Source organism: Larimichthys crocea, chromosome XIII, assembly GCF_000972845.2.
Source record: "Larimichthys crocea isolate SSNF chromosome XIII, L_crocea_2.0, whole genome shotgun sequence".
NCBI lineage: Eukaryota > Metazoa > Chordata > Actinopteri > Sciaenidae > Larimichthys > Larimichthys crocea.
The window spans coordinates 12,689,707-12,702,584 of NC_040023.1; the positions used below are offsets into that span (position 1 = coordinate 12,689,707).

General features: G+C 47.2%; 1 protein-coding gene across 5 annotated transcripts in view; it reads left to right on the forward strand.

Moving 5' to 3' along the window:
• Nucleotides 1–12,878, forward strand: part of LOC104937844 (MTSS I-BAR domain containing 1) — a 50,172-nt gene that overhangs the window by 13,266 nt on the left and 24,028 nt on the right. For all 5 annotated transcript variants that reach the window (XM_027286977.1, XM_027286976.1, XM_027286974.1 and 2 more), the window contains exons 2-3: nucleotides 4,620–4,681; nucleotides 5,225–5,298. In XM_027286977.1, the coding sequence (XP_027142778.1) occupies nucleotides 4,620–4,681; nucleotides 5,225–5,298 (136 nt within the window). The remainder of the gene's footprint in view (nucleotides 1–4,619; nucleotides 4,682–5,224; nucleotides 5,299–12,878) is intronic.

The window sequence follows — 12,878 nt, forward strand, 5'->3', positions numbered from 1 at the left end:
CATGTTTATTTCTGCTGTGAAGTTGGACATTTGGACATGGGGACTTATGGAGACTGACTCACTTCTGGAGCCAGCCTCAGGTGGACGTTAGAGGAACTGCAGCTTCACTTCACAAACACGGAGGTTGCCGCTTGGTTCATGGTCGTGAAGGAACAACAGTGTGTGTGTTTAATGACACCATAGAAGAATATATAACACACACACACACACACACACACACACACACACACACACTCAGAGTCAGGTGACTCCTCGTTTCACCCCTAATACTTAATTAAAGGAAAACAATGAGAACATTTTTACAACCGCCGGCTGAATGAAGCCGAGTCATGAACGTCTGCTCGTCTGTCACTGAAGAAGTTCAAGTTCGACATTTAGAGATGACGTGTTGCAGAACACGGAGCTTCTTAAAACACGTGAGAACAACACGTGACACCAGCAGCACCAAGGCTGGACCATCTGTGATATTTTTAAGTTGTTAAGTTCTTCAAACTTCTGCGTCCGGTGACTAAAAACATTCAGACTGAGCTAAACATTCAAATCATGGAGCTCTGTACAGTCATGGGTGGAGGAAGGCTCCCCTGGGGTTGGTGCTTGGTTCCTGGGTGGTGGTGGTGGAGTCAGTGAGGTCAGCATCAGATGAACGGAGGAGGCTGCTGGATGGATTGTAGCGACTGAGTCAAGTCGGTGAGTTAGGAAGGGGCCTGGACATGGAGGGCTTTGAACTGAATGTGGAGGTGGAGCTTCTGGAGGACGGGGGTGACGTGGGTGGTCACACGAGTTTTGGATGCACTGGAGTTTATGTAAAGTTTTGGATGGTGTGCCGTAGAGGATGCTGTTGGAGTAGTCAGTTCTGGAGGTGAACGAAGGAGCGTGATGGACGGTGTTCTTCAAAGATGACTCTGAGTGTGGGGATGAAGATAAAGTCATTGATCATTGATCTGAAGCGTCATGACTCCCCCGGATGTTTGGATGAAACTAAAAAGACCTCTTGGAAACTGTGACTGTATCTTCATAGATTTTACACACTGAACGTTCAGTAATCTTTAATGATAATAAAAATAATTCTTATTTAAGCTGTTTATTTTATTTTGAAAATCCAACAAGACAAGCTCATTTCAACGTCCACAAACGACTTCGAATCTTTCACGTTGTCAGAAGAATGCACGACGGCGTGATACAGCGCCCCCTAGTGTTGCCGTCGTCTGGCCTGTCGAGGATCTGATCCAAACAGTCGGCCACACCCGCTCTGTGTGTGTGTGTGTGTGTGTGTGTGTGTGTGTGTGTGTGTTTATCATTGTGCTGCTTAAACTGGAGCAGACACATTACTGTCGATCCGTTTAAGTGGAACCGATCTGCATGTTTGTCCCTGGAGGAGAAGCTGGCTCGTCCTCTGCTCCACACTGTGTCTGCTTTGAGCTTTTCTCTCAGTGAACAGACGCTGAAGTCAGGTGAAGCTTTCTGCTGCTGCTTCAGCTTCTTTCCAGTGTTTAATTAGTTTTTGGTCATGCAACATAAAGGAAGAACAGATGAAATGAGCAAACTATGCCCTGCTTCAACCTCCTGCAGACACAGAGTAACAATACCTAAAACTCAGCTTATACCTCTGGTTTGGTCTCCTCCAGTGTCTGAGCATCTGGCTCTGTATCTGCTGCTGCTTCACTCTGTGTGTCACAGCTGGTTTAATGGTGGCAGAGGCTGCCTGTGCTTTGAATGTGGGAACCAAAACTATGAGCTAAAAGAGGCTAAAAGCTATGATGATGTATAAATGTGTGGTTTAACGATGATTTGAGTTATTGATTGTTTCCATAAAACAAACTAAATTAAATCTCTGAACAGTCAGCTCACAAAGATTAAATTCATAACGAAGAGTTTGTGTCAGCTGACGTTGATTAATTGGTGCTAAACTTAAATAAATTTTACTTCCTCTGTCCGAGAGCCGCGAGTGTTCAGATGAGACGTGAAACTGGAGCAACTGACAGATGAAACATGGAGAACACCTGAGAGTCACACAGACTCACACACAGACTGTGTGACTCTCAGGTGTTCTATCTATCTATCTATCTATCTATCTATCTATCTATCTATCTATCTGTCTATCTGTCTATCTGTCTATCTGTCTGTCTGTCTGTCTCTGTCTCTGTCTCTGTCTCTGTCTCTGTCACTCACTCACTCACTCACTCACTCACTCACTCACTCACTCACTCACTCACTCACTCACTCACTCACTCACTCACTGTCTGTCTCTGTCTGTGTCTCTCTCTCTCTCTCTCTCTCTCTCTCTCTCTCTCTCTTTTGGGAGGGGTGGGGGTGTATCAGTATGGAGATCGTCATGGAAACCTCACGGACAGAGCTGGACGTCTGTGTTTCTTCTTCCTGTCTGAGATCAGGATCAGTCCAAAGCTTCTTCATGTGTTCAGGTTCATCTGCAGGGAAACGTTATATTCCATTCCTGACACGTTCTATGAAAACAGCAGGAGGTTTCTGATGCTTCATCCACCTGTGTGTGTGTGTGTGTGTGTGTGTGTGTGTGTGTGTGTGTGTTGTAAGGTGAGCTGGCTTGGATGAGTCCAGGTGAGCTCCCACAGGAGCGTTAGGCCTGAATCATTTCCTCAGGCGTCTTTTATTTCATTATTTTATTATTTTATTATTGGCTCTAAGACAGAAAAATGTTTCATATCTCAGATCAGCGATAAAGAAAAAATCAAATCCCGTGCAGTCGCTCAGCGAGCGAGACAAACAGACGGAGCAGAGGATTCCTGACGGAGCTGCTGCTGCTGCTGCTGCTGCTGCTGCCTCCGGTTGTTGCCACGGTGACAATTTATGTCCTCAGTGACTGATTGATGCAGCGGCCCTGCCCTCGCCTCGCCTCGCCTCGCCTCGCCTCGCCTCGCCTCGCCTCGGTGTGTGTCCGAGAGAGCGAGAGACGGAGGAAGAAAGAGGGGGAGAGAGAAGGATGTAATGAGATGTGTGTGTACGTACAGTGTTCTAGACAGGAAATGATGAATGAGTACGAAAGAGCAGGAAGGTGAGACGAGAAGGAAAAGATGGAGAGAGTGTGTGTGTGTGTGTGTGTGTGTGTGTGTGTTTGTGGAAAAAAGGTAGAACAAAAAATGTGTGTGTGGAATATGAAAGAGAAACAAAAGAAAGCAAACGTGTGACACAGAAAAAACTGTGTGTGTGTGTGTGTGTGTGTGTGTGTGTGTGTGTGAGGATGCATGCACAGATCCTTCTCTGTCTGAAACCCCTCTGCAGCTGCAGCAGCACCACCGTCACCATAGCAACGGTAGCCAGGCGATGACGCTGGGCGTCACTCTCGCTCACACAGAACGAGGCTGAGCGCACACACACACACACACACACACACACACACACACACACACACACGCCCAGCTCGGCTCGGCCGCGCCATTGGCCGGAGGAGGGGTGGTGACGCAGACAAAAGGCGACGCCCACAAAGTGCAGCGCAGCAGAGGAGTGCAGAACTCTGAGATAACGTGTCCGTAACGGACGCGGAGGACAGGATTCACAGATCATGTTCTGTCACGTGAGAGTGTGCAGATTATAGAATCTGTTTTTATTTGGGTTTAATCACCCTGCAGGATCGTAGCTCGTGTCCACATGTGAAGTCTCATCGGTGTCTCGCAGAGTTTCAGGCAAATCTGCAAATCCTCGGTCACATGAGGATAAATGATTTGTTTTAAGCGGCGTTGTTGACATGCTGTCCTCCTGGTGTTTGTGGTGGAGTCAAACTGGACGCTCACCAAGGAGACTCAGTCTCAGTCTCAGTTTGGTTAAATTCAGGAAGAGTTCATAGTTTGGGTTAAATAAAGCGTCAGTGTTGACGTTTGGTTTCACGCAGGACAAATCCAGTTACTGTCTCACCCTAGGAAGGGGTGAGGTGAGGGTGAGGGTGTTCAGAAGAGGCTTCAACAGTCTGAGCCTGTAGGTGTATTACCAATGAGTAACTTCTACACGTGTCCTTTAAATCCGTCCAACATAACGTCTATAAGATCTGAGATGTGCGTGCTCAGCTCTCCCTGTACATGATAAACACATCATGTATCAGAATCTGCTGTGTGATTCTTTAGTTTCATGTATTTTATTTCAAATTAAAATTCATGACACAGTTCTGGATCTTGGCTGCGAGCGGAGACGCCTCAGATGTTTCTCGCTGCAGTAGAAAAGCCCCACCCGCCCCAAAAACATCAGGGGAGTCCTGCTGGAATGAAGCGTACCCCAGTTTTTCTGTCTGTCTTTGTGTGTCTGGCTGCAGCCTCTGTGTTTCCCTCCATGCAGCCTACTTTTGTGAACATGAGCAGTACCGCACTGCAGCGTTTTTTTGTTTTGGTTTTGTTTTGGCTCCTCTGTCTTTGTCTCATATTAAACCAAGTGGACCCAAAGTGTGTTTGCATGCCTCGAGCTGCTTGTTTGGCCGGGGTGGGGCGTATGGATCGGTGGTATTGATCCGTCTCCTTGTTGTCTGTTGGCTCACTGCTGCATCTGATGCTCAGGGTTTGTGTTGGGGTGATCGGTACATGAGGGAACTGTGTGTGTGAATATTCTAAAAGGTTTATCAGACATGATCAATCAACTCTGAATCCTCTCTCTCTCCTCAGGGCAGCTACCCTGTCTGGGACGACTTCATCAGCAAGGCCAGCAAACTACAATCACAGCTCAGGTAACACACACACACACACACACACACACTCTAACCTGAGCTCATGAAAATCCAATCAGTGTGTATCATTAAGTGTTTAAATGTCAGCCTCACCTCTTCTGTTCTGTCACCTCGTCCCCCCAAAACTCACACAAACACACACATGTATACGTGCACACACACACACACACACATACACACACACACACACACACGTGCACAACTCAATTAACCTTCTGTGGCTGGCAGAGATTAATGACGCCACTATAAAGTCGTTATCAGCGTGATGGATCAGCGGCGGCCTCCTGAGACTCTGCAGAGGTCACCGGAGGTCACAGCTGATCACAAACACTGACTGCGTCCTTCCTCCTCGTCTTCCTCCTCGTCTTCCTCCTCGTCTTCCTCCTCGTCTTTCTCCTCGTCTTTCTCCTCGTCTTCCTCCCCGTCTTCCTCCCCGTCTTCCTCCTCGTCTTCCTCCTCGTCTTCCTCACCGCAGCACGTCCTCATATTTTACATTCACTCTCCAAGCATGTGACACAAACCTTCCTCTGTTGTGTCTCCCAGGACGACGGTGGTCGCCGTAGCGGCCTTCCTGGACGCCTTTCAGAAGGTGGCCGACCTCGCAACCAACAGCCGAGGTACGTGTGTGTGTGTGTTTGTGTGTGTGTGTGTGGATTCTACCTGCGGGCCTCGACGCTGCAGCTGCTATTTGTGACTTTTATGATCGAAATGAAAAAACAGTTTAAGATGAATAAATGATGGAAGTGGTCGGACTCGTGGTGTCATGCTGGCTGGAGATGTTTTGGTTTTTATCATCTGGACCTCGGGGCCAGAAGATGTCTGACGATGCCGTGGAGCAGCGTGTGATCAAATCGACCTTTTAAATTCTCCAGGTCAAAAAATAACATGACGTGATGGCCACGCCCACAGGAACTCTTACAAACCATGTGACCTGCATGAGAGGACTTTTATTTTGGCGGTTTGCACCCCTCGCAGTTTGATTTGTACTTTTCCGTTATTGACGATGATCAGCGGCGGCTCAGTGAAGCAGCTCGCTCTGGCTTTGTGTGTTCATGTTGTTGTTGTTCAGCACAGTGTTCACTGTGTGTGTGTGTGTGTGTGTGTCCAGCTTCCTGTCGAGGCGACTCGCCGTCACAATGACAACAGTAGCCGAGGAAACAATCCGTCAACGCCGCGATGATTTTAGGACTCTGGGTCAGAGCCGGTCTGTAATTGACTCTGTGTGTGTGTGTGTGTGTGTGAGAGAGTGTGTGTGTGTGTGTGTGTGTGTGTGTGTGTGTGTGTTGAATTATTGGTTTCTTTCAGTTGGGACAATTAGAGGTTTGTGGAGCCACAGCAACTTCCTCCTCCACTGAGCTCCAACACGCCTCATCCAATCGTAATGTTGTAGAAAGAACTGATGATGATGATGACAACGTGCTGACAGATGTGAGGTCAGGGTTCACATCCCGAGTGGAGTGGATGGTTCGAGGCCTAATACAGTTTGTGGATATTTGAGTAAAACAGTTGATAATGGACACGATGCTCTGTGATGAAGCGCTGCGTACTTCAGTTCTCTGCAGACAGCGAGTCAGCTCTGACAGATGTTGAATTATTGAATCGGAGAGTTCCTACCAGCAGACCCAGTCTGCTCTGCTCCATTTCTACAGAGATGGAGATGTGTAGCAGGCAGGAGGGAGGGAGGGATGGATGGATGGAGGTGGAGGAAGGGTGAATATGTGAAACAGAGGGGAGTGGTGTTGGAAAGAGTGTGAAATGTCAGAGTGAGAAGGAGAGGAATGGATGGATGGCAGACGAGGAGAGGAGGGCGAGCAGGTAGAGGAGAAACAGGGCAGATGGCGATGGATGGATGGAGGGTGGAGGAGGGGTGACGGAGGCTGTTGGCTGTCATGTCCAGCCGGCTGCTGCTGCTGCTGGTGCTCATGGCAACAAGATGGAAATCACTGCAGGATTCAGTCAGAGCCGAGCAACCAATATTTATCTCATCCTGTGATGTGAAGCCACAACCTGCAGTTCCTCTAACGTCCACTTGAGTCTGGCTCCAGAAGTGAGTCAAGTCCCCATGTCCAAATGTCCAACTTCACAGCAGAAATAAACATGTTTACAGCCTGGTACAAAAAACTGTTTTGGTCTCTGTCCGTCCATGTCATGTGTGTCGGTCCATGGTCACCATAGCAACCTGCTGCTGCTGCTGTTGGGGAGGATTTCGTCCTTAAAGGGGCGGCGAGCGCCGTCGCTTAGGCGGAGGAGGCCACGTCGATGTGTCAACACTTGGTAAACTAGGTCGGACAGAGGAGGAGGGAGGAGATAAGAAGGTGGGATAGAGAGTGGAAGGAAAGGGAGGACAGGAAGGTGTGTGGACGTCATCTCTGGGAAAGTGTAACGTTTGTTTGTTGCTATTTTCAGATCATAAAATCAGCAGATTAATCAATAATTAATTGGCTCCTCCTGTCCATATGTCCCTGTGTGTCCCTGATGGACAGGTCAGCACCTTCCACAGCGGCTCCACCAATGAATGAAAGTTAAAGTTTTAATGTTCACCTTGAAAAGTTGAGTCACACATCTGGAAAGCTTGTGGAGAATCCTTGAATGTGACATCCGGATGAGGGTGGAGACCTCCATCCATAACTGATTGTTCCCAGCTTGCTCACGCGTTATCAGGGCTTCTGTATCACGTCGGCAGCTGAACTGTCGGCTGCGAAAGCTGCAGTAGCTCACGAGCCACAAAAGGTTTTTAAAGGCCAGATGTTGTGTTGAGACAGAGCCGACGTGTTGTGGTTAAACCGTGAGCGGAGCTGCAGCAGCAGCATGTGGAGCTGATGAGGCTGCAGGAGAGAAACTCCCGCTGGGCCGACACACAAATACCAGCAATCACCTCGAGCTACGACTGCAACAGAACGCAATAAATCATCCGTCTTTAAAAGTGTTGATAGTTAAACGTCTCCAGATGTTGAACCTGGATGCAGGGACTCGATCCCATGCAGACAAACGAGAGGTCCAACTCTTCTTCCCAAAGGTGCTGGACGGGGTTGAGGTCGCAGTGATTCACGTGCTGCTTTGTAGGAAATAGACAAAGTAAAATATAATTTCCCGCCCACATGCTGTTCGTGCTGCTTTCAGACTCGGCTGTGTGTGTTGACTCGATCTTTTCTGGGCTGCACCGACTCATTGGTTTTACATTCAAAGCTTCTATTGAGCTTTTTGAATGAAGCTTAGACGCGTCGTGTTTTACGGCGTCGTCACTCCGACGAACAAAAGCCTCGATTTCAATGAAGTGAGTCATCGGATGAGGAGTTTAATGCAGGTGCTGCAGAGACGGATGGAAACATGTTGTGAGGTTTGGAAATGATCACGTCTCTTCTCAGTAAATCTTTGGACGCTGGTGTCTAACGCTAAAACTAATTTATTAGTGTTGCCTCGTGTTACCCGGTACAAACCGAATGTATGTTCCAGTATCAGCGTCACGAATGAAGCTACGAACCTTCAAACTATTGAGTACGACTTGGTTTCTCGTGTGGACCAAACAGCCGGATCGTGGATCTCAGTCTGCTTCTAGTGGAACTCTGGGTTTGTTTTTCTCCCGCGTGAAAGCAAAGCAGCCGTACGGTTTGCAATGCTACGAATTCAAAAAGCTTAACTGCGATTAGATCCAGCTGCTGAGCGTGGGAACGCTTCAGCGAGTGCGTTTAATTAATCGAGATCGTTTGGCAGCCGTACAGATGTGTGCAACAAACAATCCAGAACACGTGTTCACATGAGCACAGCTCCTGGATCCTTACAATCACATTATTTCAATGTATATGATATGTTGAATGGCACTACATTACCCATGATCCTCAGCAGCTGCAACTAAAAGCTCTGTTGTTCCTGCTACAACAGTAAAACAGCAGCATGGTGAGGGTGTGTTTCTGACAGCAGTGCACTCTGGGACTCGTAGTTCTTTTCTTTCTTGTATTCGTCTTGTTGCTTTGGCTTTTTTTCAACGTTTGTTGTCGTTTGTGCCAGTTTCTGTGTGTGTGTGTGTGTGTGTGTGTGTGTGTGTGTGTGTGTGTGTGTGTGTGTGTGATCACAGATGGCCTCCTTCCTTTGGCAGCTCGTCTCCTAATGACATCATCTCAGTCGCAGGTGAATGATGTCATATCTGCAGTGTCCACACGCCAGCGTTTTTTTTTTTTTTAATCTTCATCAAGGTCGGAAAGAAGCTCGCCGGTCAGACGTGGACTCGTGGACTCGTGGACTCGTGGACTCGTTCAGCTGTTTCCGTGTTCGTCTTCCAGTTTCCAGTTGCTCGACATTAAGACAGTATTTATTATAAACTCACAGACGTGATTTGGTCAAATAAAATCCTCCATGATGGCGCCAGCCGAGGCTTCTGGGAGATTTGTGGCACAGCTTTGAAGCCTCTCTTCCCGGGCTCTGGTGTAAACACAGCTGGAGGTCTGTTTGCAGTGAGCGCCGTCCGTCCTGTCTCATGTGAAGCTGCTATGTGCTCGCATACTTCAGGGTCCAGTAGGAAACCAGAGCTTCGCTGTCAGTTGCTGCTTCGCTTCAAAAACATCTCACGTTTCCTCCGAGCTTCATCCTGAACACGGAGCCGAACAGAAGCCGAGACAGATGAAGTCCATCGAATCCAACATGCCGGGATCAATGATTCAAATATCTGTCACGTTAAAGATGAATGATTCATTACAGTGAACTTTCACCTCGCTCATATTTTATTGTCACGTGTGTATTTGTATTAATCACAGTCTGTATAATAATATGTAGTGTATGGAGTTACCGTGACGATGTGGCTGTTGCTATCTAAGGTCTCTGGAGCTGGAAGTGACCATATTTGGACGAAGAGGAAGAAGCTCTGTCCGTTCTTAACGAGCATTGTTAACAAGCTCACGGTGAAGATACACGTGTTTTTTTATTATCTCAGACTTCGTCCTGACAGAGTCCTGACAGATGTTCGTTTGTTTTTCCTCCTCCAAACCTTCTCGGAGTGGAAGATATTCTTTCTCTTTAGCATGACGTCGCTCTCCTGCACTCAGAGACAAATAAATACGTGACTCACGTAATTCATGCCACAGTTCAGTAACATCACGCTAAAAACACATTAACATATAAATGAAAGGTGCCAGAAACACAAATAAAGTTGGAGCTGGCTGAGACATGAAGGGAAACATTAGACGAGGTGGGATGATGTCAGAAGCTTGAACTGGATCGGAGTCAGGAGGAGAACCGCTCTGTGTTCTTCTGACAGAAACAGTCTAACTCATCCTGAGGTCAAACATTGAGATCTACGAAACCCTAAAACACGACAAGTCTGAGACGTGATTTAAAAGATGTCTGCTTCAGTCCTGGAGGCTGAAATCTTCTCAGAAGCTGCGTTAGAATGTTTTCAGCTTCAGTTTATTGAACATTTTAGATTTTCTGAGCTGAACTTTTCAAACGCTGCACCTTGGTCTCCGGCTGTTTGTGTGGAGTTAAACTGGTTCACCTGCGTGAAGCACAGTCTTCTGACAGGGAGGTTATTTAAAGGGAATGCTTGGACGCTGAACTACCTCTGGTCCATTTTTGGATTCATGATATTTTTTTCTGCAGCCAAATGTCAGACAGCACAGATAACATCCCGAAGCTCTGGCAGAAGACTCACATTTACGTTACCAGTTTTTTTTTCTGCAGAAAATTTTTCAGCGACGTTTAAACATTAATAAATCAGAGAGGAAACGGAGACGAGTCTCTGCTCACAGGTAGAACAGACACAGAACGCACTGCAGCTTCAGGACGAGGGAAAGGAAACGTTGAAAAGCATTCTCGGAAATGTAAAGTCATCGAGGGGGAGGGCAACGTGGTTTGCTGCACATTTTCTTTTCCAGTAGCGAGAAGAGTTGAATCTGGGTTGGCTCAAGTTGCAGAACTTGTCATGGTTCTACATCCTGGTCCTGTTGCCCCAGATTGACTCTTCTCAAAGAAAGATGTGTGAGAACTTTCACAGACATTTAGAAAAATGTTCTCACCAGGATCTAATACTGATTTAAAGTTATTTAAAAGGGTCGATGGTCGGCTTGAGATTCAAATCATCGCAGTCCAGTTCAAGTCATCTGGTCCGAGATCAGATGAGGTGGAAACACAGCAGAGAAACAAAAGAACAACGTAAATCAGCCACGATGTTGAAGGATTTGATCAAATTCTGATTAGAGCAACGAACTAACGATGAAACTCTGACGTCTTCACAACAACGACTCGCCGGGCTGCGACGTAACGACGCTTTCAGTCGAAGTTCCTGCAGATCAAAGACTGATTTTGGGTTTTAGAACCCAGCATGTCTCTGGGACAGTGTCTGTCTCTTTTTGGAGAGACTGAAGATAAAACTGATCACAGGTCAGATTTCTAAACGAGGCTCCAGGTGAGCAGCAGCAGCAGTGCGGCCTTTAAGAGCCTCATTATATGGTATGGCATCGCCACGGCAACAGCAGCAGCTGCCTGGTTTGACGTCACAGAGTGTGTCTCACACACACACACACACACACACACACACACACACACACACACAGACAACCATTCCTGTACATCGAATTAACGAATGCACGGCGATGTGCATGAGCTGCCACTTCACAGTGAAAGGAGGTGTAGACGTAGGAAAACACACACAGAGTAAATGTTTTTCATAAAACTTGTGCTGATGAAGTATTATTAGTATTTCATATGAACGGTTACTTACATGTACCTTCATATTAACAGTTATTGCACATGAAAATGGGCAAAGTTTTCGAGTTTTTCTTCTATTTGCATATTTAAACATTAAATTTGAGACTTTTTCTTCATTTTAATTAATGATGAATTTATTTGAGCAGACTTGAACAAACTTTGTTTTTCTTGTATCAGACTGGATCATGTTTTATTCTCACAGGTTGTTCCTGTACAGGAACACACCTGTTGTGTTTGTGTGAGTCAGCCAGAGGGTGTGTTTGAATTATTAACCAGGGGCGCCCAGCAGGGGTGTGTGTGTGTGCTTTTCATCTCTGCTCCTAATTAGTTATGAGACCCCACCCGTCTGAGGGAGCATGAGAAAGAATAATTAAGCGCTCCCTCTGCAGGCCTGGACTGAGGGACGGGGTTTCCCCTCAGCTGCTGCTTTTCATTTGGTCGCCGTCTTCTTCAGTCTTTGTTTTCAGACCCAGACGTGGAGACTGAGCGTCTGTCCCTCGTGGCGGTGGTTCTGGTTCTGGTGGTTCCCAGCAGGAGGTCACAGTTATTTGTAAAGGTTGCACGGCTGTTAAATAATTCTGCAGTCCAGCGTCACGCTGCAGAGATGAACTCCGTGTTCCTGTTGACGACTTAAATCCACCCTCCAGCTCGATGTTGACATGACGTAGGAGTGATGTAGCTTTGTAATCTAGTGCCTCCAGTTTCAGAGCGTAGGCCCGCTGTGGTAAACCCGGACAGCAGAACCAGCAGCAGCTGATCCCACTGCCTAGTCCAGCAGCAGTCAGCCCAGCCCGGCGTCTGTCTTTCAGCCTTTTATTTCACCAAGCTCTCACCAACCACTAAAAGTCAGTCCCACATTTACTCTTGTCCGGCGGCTTCTTGCTCGCTCACTCTCTCCTTTTCTCTTCTTAGCTTCCTCCGTCACGGAGTACCCGTCGCTCTGAGCTCACCGCCAAGCTGACAGCTAACAGCAGCTACAGCTCAGTTTACTTCACTGTCCATCATAAACTCTGTAAATCACAGAGTTGATCCAGTCTGCTCTTATAATAACTGTAAATATGTAACTGACGTATAACGTGATGTATACGTGACAGGAAGAGGAAACACGTCTGATGTGTTATGAATATAATTCATGGTTTACATCGTGTGTGTGTGTGTGTGTGTGTGTGTGTGTGTGTGTGTGTGTATGTGAGCAATGGGAGGATCAAAGTGTGTCTGGCTTAACAGACAGCCAATCACAGATGAGAGAGAGAGAGAGCTGCCTGAACAGGCTTTTGGTACACACACACACACACACACACACACACACACACACACACACACACACACACACACAGACCTCCCACAGAGCAGCACACACACACACTCAGCTGCTGCATCATGCAGTTTTCATACAGGTAATAACACACTGAGCTCAGTTCACTGGACTCAGGTGGTGCTTGGCTCCGCCCTCCAGCTTCCTCTCTCCACCTGTGACTGCAGCCGGTCTGATGTGAACGAG